Consider the following 16,178-nt stretch of genomic DNA (forward strand, 5'->3'; position numbering starts at 1 on the left):
AGGAGGCTTAAACAACAGGAATCTATTATTTCTCACAGTTCTGGAGGTTGGAACATATAAGAACAAGGTTCTAAACAATTCTGTTCCCCTGTGAGGGTTCTCTTCCTGTCTTTCAGATGGCTGTCTTCTAGCTGTATCCTTGAGAAGCCAAGAGTGAGGGGAAGCAAGTCCTCTGATGTCTCTTCTTATCACAGCAGTAATTCCAACTTCAGAGCCCCATCCTCATCAGCTCATTTAAGTCTACTCCCTCCCAAAGGTCCCATCTCTACATACCATCACATTGGGGGTTAGAGATTTAATGTATGAATTTTGATGGGACACACATTCAGTCCATACACAGAACCTGCCCATCACCCTGTTAAAATGATCAGTTACTGATATATGTTATCCCATTTTCCTCCTCTGCTCCTCCTCCTCCTTCTCCTTCTTCTAATACTGGGTCTCTGGGTCTCACTCTGTCACTGAGGCTGTAGTGCAGTGGTGCGATCATAACCCACTGCAGCCTTGAGCTCCTAAGCTCAAGCAATCCTCCTGTCTCAGCCTCTTGAGTAGCTGGGACTATAGGCATGCACCACCACACCCAGCTGTCATCCCATCTTAAACAAAAAGTGTAATGTGCTTGCTGTATTCTTTGAGAATATTCAATTCTTCTATAGAAGAAAAGAAAAACAAATGGGATGTATAACTCATGTGTTAAGTGTTGTTAATAACTAAGAAAGTAGATTTTGAGATACAGGCAGGATTCCTAGAATTGTGTTAAATGCAGTCCTAGGTAACCTTTAAGACATGCTATGTGATAAAGAGGATGGAACAAACAAGACTGTTATTTCAAAATAGAAAAGAATGGTAAGACCAGGTCATAAGCATGAATCTTGTCACCTCTATAGTGACAGCAATGTTATCCTCAAATTAACCTCCCATTGGTGATACTCATTATAGTTGCATTTGGCCTTACATCTTCTCTGACATACAAATGGAGGCAAAACCCCCTGCTGCTCACCAACAAACTGATAAGATAATGGCCAGGTGCACTTGCCCCTGTGTCTTTCTGATAGAGCAGGTGTGGGTATTGGGTCCCAGGCACTCACTGTCTACCAGGCTTCCTTGTTCGAACCTCAGCTATGGTCCTCATAACCACACCACCGTTGAGAGGGTGGAGATGAAGAGACAGAGCATTCCAACACAGCGTAACCGGAAAACAAGGTTCTTTGGCTCATTTGTCACCTAGTCTAAGTGTGTTAACCTATTCCTCTCTTTCTCCTGGCTTCTTTCTTCTTGAGTCAATGTGAGTCATGCCTCTAAATTTTGTCTATAAGCTTTTCTGTTCTGGATCCTCCGGGATAGCTTACATGCTAGTATACTTGTAAGAGGGAAATTTTCAGCACGTGGGCTCAGAAGAGATGGAGAGACTAAACTGAAATTACTCAGCTCATTTGGGCTAAAGTCTAGGTGTTTAATATCCTGCTGAACTTAATTCATAATCATAAATAGAAACTATGACACCTTGATAAGACCTCCAGGAAAGAAAATATTTCACTTTTGCACATTTTTGAAGGGTATGTTTGCTTCTTTTATGAAACAAACAAACAAAAATAGCTAAAGAGCAGCTTGAACTCAATCTGCGACATGTTTTCCATTAAAAAAAAATCCTGTCCGCAATTCCATTGAATTGTATATAAACAAGTCAAGAAAGCTTTCTTCCACCTGACAGATTTATTTTTATTTGAAAATTTTTATCTGTTTTATTTGTTTTTGCTCCTTTGGTCTCTCAGTTCAACAGCTTAAGAAGTGCTTAGATTCCATACATTGAAATTGCTCCCCTAAAAAAATAAATCTGAACATTTGCAAGAAAAAAATGTTCGGTTTAAAGCCATTGCCTTTGCTCTATACTATTAACCCTCTAGATATATGCCAAAATTGCCCAATTGTTCAAACCTAATGTCAGGCTTGGGACTCTGTGGTCCGTGTCTTGAATTGACTATTTCCTCCTGATACAGTCATCTAATAACTGCTGCTCAGGTCAGGGAAAAATAAAGCACTCAAGAGGAGAGCTTGCATTGCAAATCTGTTTACCGTTTCTATACAAATTTTACTGTAATGTACTCTCTTTGACAGTGTGCTAGGCCAGTATTTCCTTTGGAAGACACTGTTGTAGAAACCAGTAATGATTTTCCTGAGAATGTTCCCTAGCCCGATAAAAGAACTGAAAATAATTATGTTGACAAATCCAGCCAAATTGAGATGTTTTGTACTTTCATTTTAAATATAGTTTTCTTGGTCTTGCTAGTAGACTTACATCTGCAGAATACACAAGTGACTAAAAATAGTTCTTTCAAATTGTAGATGAGATGAAGCAAAAAGTTTCAGACATTCTTACAAAGAGAATTGATCATGGTCCTATAGTAAGATTTCTGAAGGAAATATAAGACAATATATTTCTCAGATCATTGAAAGAACACATAATTTGAAAGAATCTTTATATTACAATAAAATCAAAGGTAAACTCCTAATTAAATTGCTCACCTCTAATATGTGTCTTCTAATCGATGAATAACCTTACATGCATTCATTCTTGGGTGGCCAACTTTTCTGTAATTTGCATGATGAACCAAAGTTTAGGTTTATGAGATCATGAAAAACTTTAAGGTGACACAATATGTGATACTGTTTCCCTACTACCTAAGTATTACATTCACTTTCATAAGATGCATTCTGTAGGTTATAACGCCAGCCATATTAATTATCATTTTTATGATGTCTATACCATGCTATACTTAAAGAAACAGAGAATTTGGATACCTAATATCATGAATAAAAATCTTTGGGCAATCTGTGTTTAACATATTGAACATAGCTTTGCTCTATTAGAAACTCTGTTTAACTTAAACCAGTGCTCTTAATTCTATCATGTTCAGCAAACCCTTTTATAACAAACATTTTGTAAAGTCCTCTTGCCATGCAGAAATGACATTTTTAAATATTAACACTCATCCGCACACATGAAACAGGTGTCAGTGTGCCACCCGTATCTGCCCAGTTCTCCTCATTCTAGCATATGCCCATCCACAGCATCTTCTAGCAAATACCCTTGTGGTCACTCTCTGCCTGAGGTTTTTCCCTCTGCCTACCCAAGGGGTCAGATAAGAATTGCTGGGGAGGTAATGACCCAGGAGCAGTCCTCAGCCAGCTGACAAAAGGGGAAGATAAATCGTCCAGCTTTTCTCCTCCCTCGGATGGGACCACTTCTACGCACATTCTACGTGGTTGCCCAGAGCTCCCCAGCAAGACAGAGCCCCACTTGTCCACAGTGCCAACTTGTAACTCTCCCACTTCTCCTGGCTGCTTTTCCTTCCCTTCCTCACATCGCCACTCCTCTGCACTGCTCCTTGTTATCGCCTCTCACAGAAAGCATGTGCATATAACACCTTGGCTCAGGGTCTGCTCCCAAGGGAAGCCAAATGAAAACAACACATCAATTAAAAAAAAAATCAATAGAGTACCATAAGTGTGATAGAAAAATGATTTAAAATGCAAGTATTAATAGTAAAATTCTATTTTCAACATGTAAAGACAAGGGCATGGCTACACACTAGATCACGCCATGAAGTAGGGAGATATTTGCCTCACTATCACTACAAAAAAAAAATCTATAAATGTAGACTCAAACAGGTGTGACAAACTCTCCTGCTGCAGAGGCATGGCCATCTGTAGCATAATTTTCTCAGCACTCTGGGTAAAGCTCTAAGCAAACTAAGTACAAGCCTCCTTTAATTTTCATGGTAGTGCAGTACACAGTGAAAACAAAAAGAGAGACAGAGGCTTTGTTTTGATGCATGGTGTTGTTTATAAATAGCTTTTCACTTATATGACTGTCTGGCAAAACATTAAAACACTGTGTGGGAGGAGGGACAGTTTTTACTAGAGGGCTTGGCCAGACCACATGTCACAGCATCTCTGTCCCTGCCCACAAAATGCTTCTTGGACCCTCTAGTTGTTGTCATTGCCCAAAACTACCCTCACAAAATGGTCCCTAGAGGGCAGTACTATACCCACTGAGAAGCACCAAGGCGGGGAAAAAAAAGGCACATAATAATGAAGGAAAGGTAAACGGAACTGCACGGTGGCTTAAGCCACTAGATGTAAATAACCTCAGTTTACATCCCACCTCCACTTTTTGTTCAAGATAAGACCTTAACTCACTTGAGGTAAGACCTGTAATAATACAGGTCCAACCTACAGACTGCAAGTTAGTGTAATAGCCTACAGAATGCATGAAGTTACGGACATCAACATAACGCTTAGCTGGTGGAGAAACAGAATCGCAGTACGCATCAGCTTGGTTTTGGCTTACATCCTAGGATGAGAAATTGAACCATAGGGAAGGCAGTTGCCTTCTGGTGCATATTCTGATGGAAGAAACCACATTTTCTAACTCTGGATTGTTTTGAGAATTAATGACTAAAACACAGTGCGTGGCACCACGTGGGAGTTCAGAAACATTCACTATTCTTATTACTATAGCTCACGGCTCAGTGATTGATCTCATTCACCTCTCTAACTCAAATCATCTCTCTGCTGTGGCCACCAGAAGACACAATTGTGTAGAATATGTCAACGTGGGCTTGGTCGTACAGCTATCTGTTTCCAAGGCACAACCTGTGAATTTACTATCACTCCATCCCTTCCCTCCTTCTCGCCTCTGCTGCCTGTCCTGTCACTTGTCACCCCCAATAACAGTAATCTGATGAGAAGGTTTGTGTTACTGCAAAATTTGTTTGTAATAATACAAACAGATTCTGTACCTCTGTGCCCAGTGAGGAGATCTTATAAAATGTAATGTAAGGTAAAAGGGGAAAGAAAAAGTATTAAGTGAGCTTCTTCCCACACTGGCTAAATCAAAGTAACAGTGGCAGCAGTTAGAGAATTTGAAAAATAAATGAGATGATGTACATAGGAATGTACTGCTGTAAACTGTAGAGTGAAGCACAAATGCAAAAGTGCTTTTGCTCTTGTTATTTATTAATAGTATCATTAGACACACAGCTGTTAGAAACCCAGCATAGAGAACTGGTATTATCCTTTATAAATGAGACAAGTGAGAACCAAGACTAGATGTTGCCTAAAGGGAAACTGGAAAAGATCAAACTGACAGCCCTGTAGAAGAGGGTTCTTGGAGATGAAGAGCTGTCTGGGAAATGGTGACACCAAGTTAGGCAGAGGAGCGGAGGTACCAAATGACAGGGTCAGCTGTGTAAGGCTGTAGACGTGTTCTTGAACAAAGAACTGCATTGACTGATGTGGCCTGTAATGGAAACTCAGATAATGAAATAAAATCAACATTTAAGAATTTCAGGCTGAGAACTCATTGCCATGGCAACCCTCTCAGAAGGGAACTTGAATAAGAAAATAGGATTCACTTGACTATGCCTTAAAATGAAAAACTACACTACAGTGAAACAGCTAAACGCAGAATTCCAAAACTGCTTATGGCCGCAATGCCTAGAGGTACCACTGAGGCTGCAGGGCCATCATCTTTCCCATTGGAAGCTATTGCTTCGCAAGATCTCAGGCTCATGGACGGAACATCAGTTAGCTCTGAGGGATCCCTATTGAAATCGGGTGGTTCCTATCAGCAAAAATTTACAACGTTTTTTCACTCAAAAAAAAAAAACATCCAGCATGATGCTTGTGGAAATCACAGGTAGCACACACCATTTAAACAAACACCCAAGTACTAGTCTGCCCATAATCACATAAAATATCAAATTCCCATGTCAATTATTATTTATTTTCATGGGAAAATAATTTTTAACCTAAGTAAAATCTCACTTATATTCAGATTATAATTTTTTTCAAAATAAAACATCTACTTTATTACATGTTGTCATTCAAAGAATGTCAGACAGAGTGCATTGTATTTTATCAATGAAAATAGTTTTCTTGAATACCTAATATCATTGACAAATATAAATCTATGCCTTTTAACTGGTGCTAGGAGAAGAAATTACTGTGATCCTTTTGTATGGCATGTATTAGTTTTTTTTTTTTTTTAATTAAAACAAGATGTTGAAAGAAGAGAAATAGAGGTCAGGACAAACACATTAAAATTACAAAATATCTATGCTCACAAACAAAAAGAATAAAGACGACATGATACATAAGATAATGTCTATGTCATCCTCTCCACCAGTGCAGTGGTGATAATGGATACAAAATCAGGCATTTTCATTCTCCAGCCCTGAGCAATAGAAATTCTTCTTTCTTGTCTTCACCCCTGCACTCACCCTTGAAGTTTCACCATGATTTTTACCAATATACACAACTTCTGTTTGTAGGTTTTAGTCAAGGATATCATGCATTATGTGTAGTTTTAATTTTTTCAGAATACACTCTTGCTCTAGAAATCAATATAATTCAGACCTTGATTGTACCGGTCTGACTATGCACTCCTCAGGTCACATGCATTAGACTTCTGGGTTCAACCTGGGTCTTTTTTCTTTTTTGACATCTATAATATCTTAATCTTTCCCAAGGTTTTACAGAGAAAATATGTAGCTTCTCTGATCTTCTTTTAAGGTTTTATTTTATCCCTATTCCAACTTCCAGTTTATATTACTAATTATCCTCTTCACAACACCTTAAATTTTACGTATCTTGCAATCAACAATTTCAAGATTGTCAAGAACATAAATACAAATCAATGCGCATTTTTTGGTCCAAGTGTAACTCATGGTTAAAGGAAAATAACTGACTTTAATATCTGGAGTAAATAAGGAATAATATTTGGAAGAAATAAGAAACTTGCACAGACTAGATCTAGCAGGCATGAAAGATTGTATTTTTTTCACTTAGAACTATTTACGGTAAGATTAGAAGGAGAATCATGATTAAAATCTTATATTGAAATATTTCCCGATATTAAGCACTAAATGATCATCCATAAAAAACAAGTGCCATTGTAAAGTGAGCTATTAGATTTGTTGATTAATTTATTTTTTTCTCTTTTACCACCTAAAACAAATGTGGGTATGTGTGAAAAAACAGCTGTCACAAAGAATGTATAGAGGACAGAAATGTCACGAACTTTCCCCCTAAGTTAATACAATACATAGTATTTTTTCATAGTAAAAAAGATTTATCCACAACACATCCGACACCCAAATCAGTATCTTATTTCTAGGTATAAAATAAATGACTATAACATTTCTCTCTCTACACGATTTTAAAATGATCTCCTCTTAGCAAAACAGAGAAATAGGTGAAATTTATTTACACCTTACTCTTTTTATCTGTTTTTCTCCATCTCCTTTCAGAACTTTCTCCAATTCTCCTCCCCCAGGCTAAGGTGCTCAGTACTTTTATCATACTCTAATTTATCCTGTCAACATGCAAAATAATTTGATAAATTTCTTCATATTAAGGTATTAGAAAATTAATTATCTACTGATCTCATGAGTATTTGCATTTTAAAGGAAAAGTGCAGAGAAAGAACAATGCCTGAACATCCTAAATTAATTACGGAATTTCAGGCATCTCTGGGAAGATATTTAAAAGTGATGAGAGAACTACAGAGTATTCTCAAGTCGGACAATAGATATGACAATCTTGTCCATTTATTTGTCGGTGTAGTCATGAGATTGAGGCAAATTTTGTTAGAAAATAACCATTAGATCCTCTCTATGTCTTTGAGGATACCTGATAATGTCGTGGTACACAGTAGGTCTTATTCGTATTTATTAAATACATTTTCATACTGTTTGTCTTACATCCATTAAAAATATTTGAAGAATCTATTCTTTCGGTAAAATAAGAATAAGAGTCTATGTGTTGGACCCTGTGCTGTGATCCTAAAGCCTTTGGTTTAACCTTAGCAGAAAAGCGGTGCATACTAAATATTTAATTTATTCCTGGACATTTCCCTGTTGTTTAGAAACATCAAGAAATTACATGGTAAATGTCTAGAGTTCTGGCATTCAGAATAGACAGCAAAGGAAAACGGCGTTTTCTTAAATTGTCAAATCATAGGTGTGAAAACATCTTATATTTGAAGTAATACTGCCAAATACTTTTAAAAGAATTCTGTTCTTCCAATTATCTCATACTCATTATCCCAACTGATCCCTATAGCACCAGCCTCATGGATTGGACAGGTCTGTGATAAAAGCAGTCATTTACTGATCCTTTACATGTGGAAACCAACCTACAAAATGTTGACATTACTTGTCCACAGTAACACAGTAATAGGTGGAAAAGCAAACACTAAGCCACTCTGATAAAAGGATTTATGAGAAATTCTCTTTGACATGTATATAAATGAGTTCAAGTTAAGTTTATTTTCCATCCTGATAACCAGGCTTTTTATATCAACCACCTCTACCATCTATTGTGATAACTTGACAAAGCACAAGCCGATACTATAAAACATGTATCCAGTCATAATCACGTTTCTAAAAGTTTTCTGTTTCCCTCTACATAATCAGAATTTGATGATATTAGCATCATTATTCATTGAATGGTGATCAAGAGGATGACATACCATAGAAAGAAGAAAGCCTGATTTACTCCAAAAAAAAAAAAAAAAAAGGAAGAAAGCAAGGAATAAAGAAAAGAAAGGAGGGAGAAAGAAAATAAAAATATTTTTCTTTTTTATGTGTAAAACAGACAAGACATTTGATGGCAACCATAGTCTCATGCACGCACACGATGATCAATTTAGTTGGACATTTCATCTCTCACATTTTGTCTTTTTTCTATCTCCATTTTTATTGACTAATATTGGAATGAATTCCGCTCAGCATCACCTGCTAATTTTATTCAAGTAATATGTAATTAGCCCTTCAAAGTAATTTGATATCAAAGATGTTAAGGTAGATTTAACTCCTATCAAAGAATGACTGGAATATTACGGGAGCATTACTTCAGCCCATCTGCATGCCATTTGATAAGAAGTTAACTTAGTCCATACGTCTTCCATTTCTTATCTAATGGTAGCAAGTAGAGTAACATGATTGGTTTAAGATAATTCGAGTTAGAGATTCCTTTCTCTACTAAAAGTTTGAGTGTTATTTTTGTACTGTTTCTAACAACCTTCTTAGTTCTTACTTTTTCTTGGCTTTTAAAAACAAATTAGAAATGCCAATGATTTCACTAGCAAATTCTCTTCAGATCTCAAAATCCATATTTCCCAAGTTGGATACTTCTCTACATATCCATTTTCCAAGCACTTCAGCCTTTTGCTTTTTTAAATCAATAAGCCATATTGACAAAATTTTAATTATTCCCTAAATGTGCATACTTGTCTTGATTTTTCTTATTTTCCTACAGAGAAAAAAATTAACCAACTGGTCATGCAGTATACTTTGCTCCATTCTCTTTGAACTTTAGCTTTCACCTCTAAGAGAGAATAGGATCTGATGTATTGATCCGTTTGAAAAAAAAAATTAGAAAATCAAAGAGAGAAATAAAATATCCATCTCTGTTAATAATTATGCAAAGATTAAAAAGTGATATATAATTAGGTCATGAAAAGTTTCCTTATTTTAAGCAGACTCACCAATGTTGCATTGAAAAACCCACTGCATAATTACAATCATGAACAAAAAGTATAGCAACCATCCAAGTTACCTAAATGTATCTGCTTCTCAATGTTCCTTCATGCAAATAATACAACCACTACTTCTGTGAACTATCAAGCAATCCTGATTTCTTCAGTCTGCTACGAAATCAAGTGTTTAACTATTTTTCTGCCCCACAATTTCAGCAAGGCTATACTCTATGTGAGGGGGAAAAAATAACCAAGGAACTCCAGCCAAATTAACTTATTATTAGATATTTACAGTATATTTTTCTATAGTTTGATTTTCTTTGTGTAATTGAGATGTAATAAAGGTAGAACATGTTGCAAAAGAGAAGCAGGTGAGTAAATACTTCCAAATCCAACTAGAAGATAATTCCTTTCATCTCAGCTTACTGGTAATGAAATAGATTAGATCCACATTTTCTGAACTCCCTTTGTCTACTGATAAAACTTAGAAGAGATGTGGTATACCCAGCTACCACCTACAGAGTATTAGTTTAAGAAGAGTAAAATAAATCTAAAAGAATAACAACCTTCAGGTGAAAATCCATATGCAGAGTAATTTTCTCCAAATAAATCTGTCTGATGCTAGCATGAAAATGCATACACACATTCATACATGTAGACAGAGATTAAACACAACTCCAAAATGCACAAATGTACAACCAATATATACTAAATGTGCACTGTTAGAACAAACTCAACACTTGCTATTTTCCTTCTTTAAACCTGCTGGCCACTACCATAGTATTTCCTTTCTCCAAAGGAAAATAAGGGGCAAAATAAAGAAGAAAAAGTAGATGAGATAACTCCAGTTCTGAGGTTTTATAGTTTTAAATTCTGAAACATCATGAAAAATTTAGCAAACATTTATGGCATACCAAAGAGTAGAGTCATGATAACCAAACAGGCTATTAAGATCCTTAAAGTTCGTGTTAAAAAGTTTGGAAATGGTTTCCTACCTTTTTAGACAAGGCAGATTTCTAAAATGTAAAGGCTGAAAAAGAATGAGAAATAAAAACCATAAAATTACTTACAACTGATCGGATGTTATTTTCTTTCACCAGCTTCAGAGATGATTTATAGCAATTTGCAAGGTCTTCCTTGTGGGAACCATTAATATGGCCTCTGGCTATTGGTCCTACAGTATGGATGACATCTGTAAACACAAAAGGAAGGAAAAAGAGGATAAGCAAGGTATTTTTCACTTTTTACATCATTAATGCTTTATTTATTTTAGGAATTTGTGTTACAACCTGCAGACAAGCAAGCTAAGCAGTGCATTGGCAATACAAATATTTCCCTGGTAAAAGATCTTAAGGCACAACCTTCTAAAGTAGGCAATTTCCCATGAAGATGATAATTGTGAAAAGGAATCCCTAACCAGTGAATTGTTCCACAGACTTTGGTCAGATTCAAGTGACACAGATAACAGTGTAAGATGTGCGTCATTGGCACCCTGGAAAAAAGACAAATCCTTGAAGGGAAATAAACGGAGGATTAATTGCCTGCAAAAGGAATATCTGGATTGACATGGAAGGGAAGAGCTAATGCTAGCCTGGCTTACTTGTAAGACAAGTTTCAGGCATTGTACCCAATAAAGAAGAGCATTTCCAAAAAAAATACCAAGATCATTTTTAATAATCAGTAATAATCTTCAGAAGAATGATTTCAAAACATTCCTGTCAATTTTAAAGTGTAACCTACCAATCCTTACATACACAAGTTATGTATGTTCATACCTATTTTATTTTATTTATTGTTTTGTTTTGTTTTGTTTTTTTGAGACGGAGTTTCTCTCTTGTTACCCAGGCTGGAGTGCAATGGCGTGATCTTGGCTCACCGCAACCTCCGCCTCCTGGGTTCAAACAATTCTCCTGCTCAGCCTCTCGAGTAGCTGGGACTACAGGAGCGTGCCACCATGCCCAGCTGATTTTTGTGTTTTTAGTAGAGACGGGGTTTTACCATGTTGATCAGGATGGTCTCGATCTCTTGACTTTGTGATCCACCTACCTCGGCCTCCCAAAGTGCTAGGATTATAGGCGTTAGCCACCATGCCTGGCCTCATACCTATTTTAACAGGTTAACAGTTAATTATCTATTTTTATTGTATTAACATGTTTGAACATTTTAATGCAATCTATACTTTTCAACTCCTATTCATGTTGAAAACACAAAATTTGATTTTTTTAAATCTACAAAACAAGCCATTGTGCTATTCTTTTAATCTCTATGCATACATAAACTTTTAACTTTAGGAACGCAGTGAAAGAGGACTGTCCTCTTCTAAGAAACAGTAGAAGAAAAAAACCCACATTTTCACCAAATTTACTTGAAAATGCCTTGTAACTCTTGCTTTCCAGTCTTACCGGTGAATTGAATCATTGATGTAGGTAAGTCACAACAACTAATTAACTTTGATCACAAAGACAAATTTAGTCTAATATAATTGGAATGTTATAATGAAATTATTTGAGTTGACTAATCAGTACCACTCAATTCTAATAACAATGACAGAAGAATAAGAGTATACAAAAATTAAGATTATGACACAGTTTAAAAATGCATTTGGCATGTGAATAGCAGCAAGTAAGTCACTAAAAGAAAAATCTTGGACCGGGAGTGGTGGCTGACATCTGTAATGGGAGGCTGAGGCAGGCAGATCATGAAGTGAGGGGATTGAGACCATCCTGGCTAACACGGTGAAATCCTGTATCTACTAAAAATATAAAAAGTTAGCCGGGCATGGTGGCATGCGCCTGTAGTCCCAGCTACTCAGGAGGCTGAGGCAGGAGAATCACTTGAACCAGGAGGCGGAGGTTGCAATGAGCCAAGATTGTCCCACTGCACTCCAGCCTAGGCAACAGAACAAGACTCCGTCTCAAAAAAAAAAAAAAAAGAAAGAAAGAAAAAGGTAAAAAGAAAAATCTCTGTTGGTTGCCCACTAAATGTTGATACTAGAATTTGACATTTGAGAAAATACCTAAAGCACTGGTTTCCATGGTTAATTCAGAAACAGAGTTTAAACCCTTGTCAGCCATTATTAAAGCGGGGCTCACGTGATCAAAGGAGGCATAAGAAACTTCGCTAGTAAGTTCACGAAGATGTTGTTTCACAGGTAAACTTGCTCTTAAAGCGAGGACTGCTACAATACAGAAGTCAGGGATAAAGGGGATTGAGGTATATTCAGAAAAAAAAATAGCACACAGTGATATAATTTTTTTAATAAAAGGAGCAAGGTTTGCACAAATTCAAGCAATACAAGTCCTGTACTGTATAAATATTTATATGAATATTGTACTTCAGATTCTTTTATCAAATGAATGCTAGAATCCATAAAGGACGGAGACTGTTTTTAGCCTTACTTTATTTCCTTCGCTTGTGGCTACTTGTCATTTATACCCAACTATGATATTCTGAGTTTTCTAATGGATATAAATGGTGAAAAATTGAACCAGAATAACACACGATTCTATAAAGCAGCGTTTCCCCAAATGAGTTCAGTATGATATGGGTTTAAAAGTCAATGAAATTTAAAAAAAAAAAAATAGGTGAAATTACATCACAGCAGTTACCTTACTGCAAGACTTCAGTGGGCATTTAAACTTCCTTAATGAGTGGTGCTTCTCCAAGAGGAGAATACAAAATGCTCTGCTTCCTAAATACGGTTGATGACTGAAACCTGGGCATTGAAGAATATCTCATAGGACCAGGTTTTCACAAATACACTTTGGGGAAATGTTGCTCCAGGGCAATTTTGGCACCATTGGTCCCACTGTTGAAGGCAAAGTCTGTGCTTTTCACCCCCTTCCCCCTTGCTTCTAAACATCAAACCCTAACAGATAAAAGAACAGCAGGACATGACCATGGTTCTCTTATCTTGTGGATGGAGAAGACCAAGAACAAATGACTCTTATCTGGAGTCATGAAAGATGTTGAGCAAAGTCAAGAGAAGGTTTAGAGATATTAGCAGGAGGGAGAGATGGAGACAGAAAGGAGAGAGAGAGAGAAGGAGAGAAAGAAAAGCCCATAGGTGCAGGAAATAGTGACATCATAAACTTTTCCTTCGCTTTCCTTTAGTCATCATTGTCTACAAAACTTAAATGAAATTTATGAAAAATTATTCCTTGCATTTCTTTACTTCTTTAGTTCATTTAAAGTCGGAGGATAAACAGCCAATAAATGAGCGTCCTCAGCATTAAAATATTGATCTTTGTATTTATGGTCTATATTAAATTTACAGCATCCAAGATCAAATACTGTTATCGACCAACATGATGACCTCTCAGATCCACAAAGCTGGAGGTGAATCAATATGAGGCTAGTCAGGAAATCCCCTTCATTATTTTAATTGCCCATAGTACTTATGAGTAACAACTCCACACAGAGTTTCTCATTTTGTTATAAAATTCAGTTAGGAGGCCTGTCTTTGCATTTCAGCTCCAGCCCCTTAGTCATCAAGTGCCTTAGATAAAACCATCATTTCAGTGGTCTTTGCCTTTTTCCTTATCTGTAAAATAAATCTCCTGCTTAGATGATCTCTGTGGTCTCTTCTGTGTTGTGTAGCATTATTAATACCTAACCTTATAATGGAGACGGATGGAAAACAGAATTATATCTGGGCAGATAAAGGAGACCTTAAATGTGGCAAGCAGCTCACAGGCTTTTGACTATAAGACATTTTTTTAATACCAAAATAACATGATTAATTTTTCAAAATAATTGCCTCAAAATCCACTGATACCACGTTAGAGACAAACAGCTACTATAATTTTAATGATGCTTTGTATTAATTTATGTTTTATTAAACACAGTAGCATCTTCATAGTGGACATATATATGTAATATACATGCATGCAAAGTCTATGGACGATGTTTTATCTTGCACATGGGTTTTGAATCCCTTGGTACAAATAAGATAATGGAAACAAAAGTATTAAATTCAAAGTCTGATACATAGTAAGGCTCAAGAAACAGTAAATGTCATTATCAACAGCATACAAAGAATCTTCAGCACACAGGCAGGAATGACAGAAAGTTATCATCTCTTACTGATGTGGAAAGAACATCAATCCTAAGATCTGATTACAGATTAAAAGTCCCAGATCTGTCACTAATCAGCTATGTGACCTTGTGCAAGTCAATCTCCTCTTTGGCCTTCAGTATTCAAAGTCAAAAGAAGGAATAAACTGGAATAGCACTTTTTTTGCAGCTCTCAAGTGCATTTCCTTCTGTAAATGTCTATCAGGAACTGAGCTAAAGATTCTAATTTATTTTTGTCCAGATAAATGAGCATCAATCATGGTTCATGTTTCTCAAACATGATTATACAGTGAAGTGCAAATTGGCACTATCCCCAGAGAAAGTGATTTAATCGTATCTAACAAAATTACAAATGTAGACTCCTTTTGATCCAGCAGTTCTATTCCTAGGAATGTATCCTAAAGATAATACGCTTGTTCATATGCAGAATAGTATTTACACAGGTCATTCCCTGAAATATCGTAAATAATAAAGCAAGATGGGAAACAGCTAAACGTCCAACATTTAGCTTTGTCCCCAACAATAGGGGACAGACTAAAGGATGTTATGAAATGCTATGCTTCTGCAAAACAGACACAAAAGGGCTTCATGTGAGCGTATGGAAAGTTACCCAAGATGCGTTACAACGTAAAAATAAGATTCAGAAAAGAACACTACCATTCGTGTTAAAAAAAAATTCCTCCACCGATGTAGGAAAGAATACATGTTTGTTTCAGCTATATGCATAAAACATCTCCGGAAGAATAAACTAGCAGCTAATAACAGTGGTTACCTACTAGAAGAGTGACAGAAACTATAAAGATGAAAGGTAATATGGGGAGGAAACTTTTCGCTGCTTATCCTTTTTGATGTTCAAATTATGTGGATGTATTAGCTATTCGAAAATTAAATAAAACATTTAAACAAAGTATATATGATTTATTAATCCATATTCCTGAATCCCATTTGCCCTATCCCTGTAACATTTAAAGATTATTAATGTGCTTTCCAAAGATGAGCTTATATAATTACACATACAAAAACACTCTTTTTTTGTTTTTTTGAGATGGAGTCTCGCTCTGTCACCCAGGCTGGAATTCAGTGGTGCAATCTTAGCTCACTGCAATCTCCACCTGCTGGGTTCAAGCAATTCTCCTGCCTCAGCTTCCCAAGTAGCTGGGACTACAGGCATGCACCACCATAATCGGCTAATTTTTTGTGTTTTTAGTAGTGATGGGGTTTCACCATGGTGGCCAGGCTGGCCTTGAACTCCTGACCTCATGATCCACCTGCCTTGGCCTCCCAAAGTGCTGGGATTACAGGCAGGAAATATACTCTTAAAGAAAATAATAGATATAATTTCAAATTATATGACTCCCCCATGTATATCTTTCTTTTACTTTCCTACTGTCGATAATTTCTTTATATTAAAAATTATTTTCAAATAAACATAGAGTTTGAATAATGGTCAAGAGGGCATTCTTTTTTTCCTACATGGCTAGCACCTACCATTAAAGCTTTACTATAATTTTAATATGTAATTTGAGTGTGACGTACCTTAAAGTGGTAAAATAGCATA

General features: G+C 36.3%; 1 protein-coding gene across 1 annotated transcript in view; it reads right to left on the reverse strand.

Annotated features, from left to right (window-relative positions):
* Positions 1-16,178, reverse strand: part of MACROD2 (mono-ADP ribosylhydrolase 2) — a 2,026,697-nt gene that overhangs the window by 807,853 nt on the left and 1,202,666 nt on the right. The window contains exon 6 of the mRNA XM_039479347.2: positions 10,615-10,736. Within this exon, the coding sequence (XP_039335281.2) occupies positions 10,615-10,736 (122 nt within the window). The remainder of the gene's footprint in view (positions 1-10,614; positions 10,737-16,178) is intronic.

The sequence above is a fragment of the Saimiri boliviensis genome, chromosome 9 (assembly GCF_048565385.1).
Source record: "Saimiri boliviensis isolate mSaiBol1 chromosome 9, mSaiBol1.pri, whole genome shotgun sequence".
NCBI lineage: Eukaryota > Metazoa > Chordata > Mammalia > Primates > Cebidae > Saimiri > Saimiri boliviensis.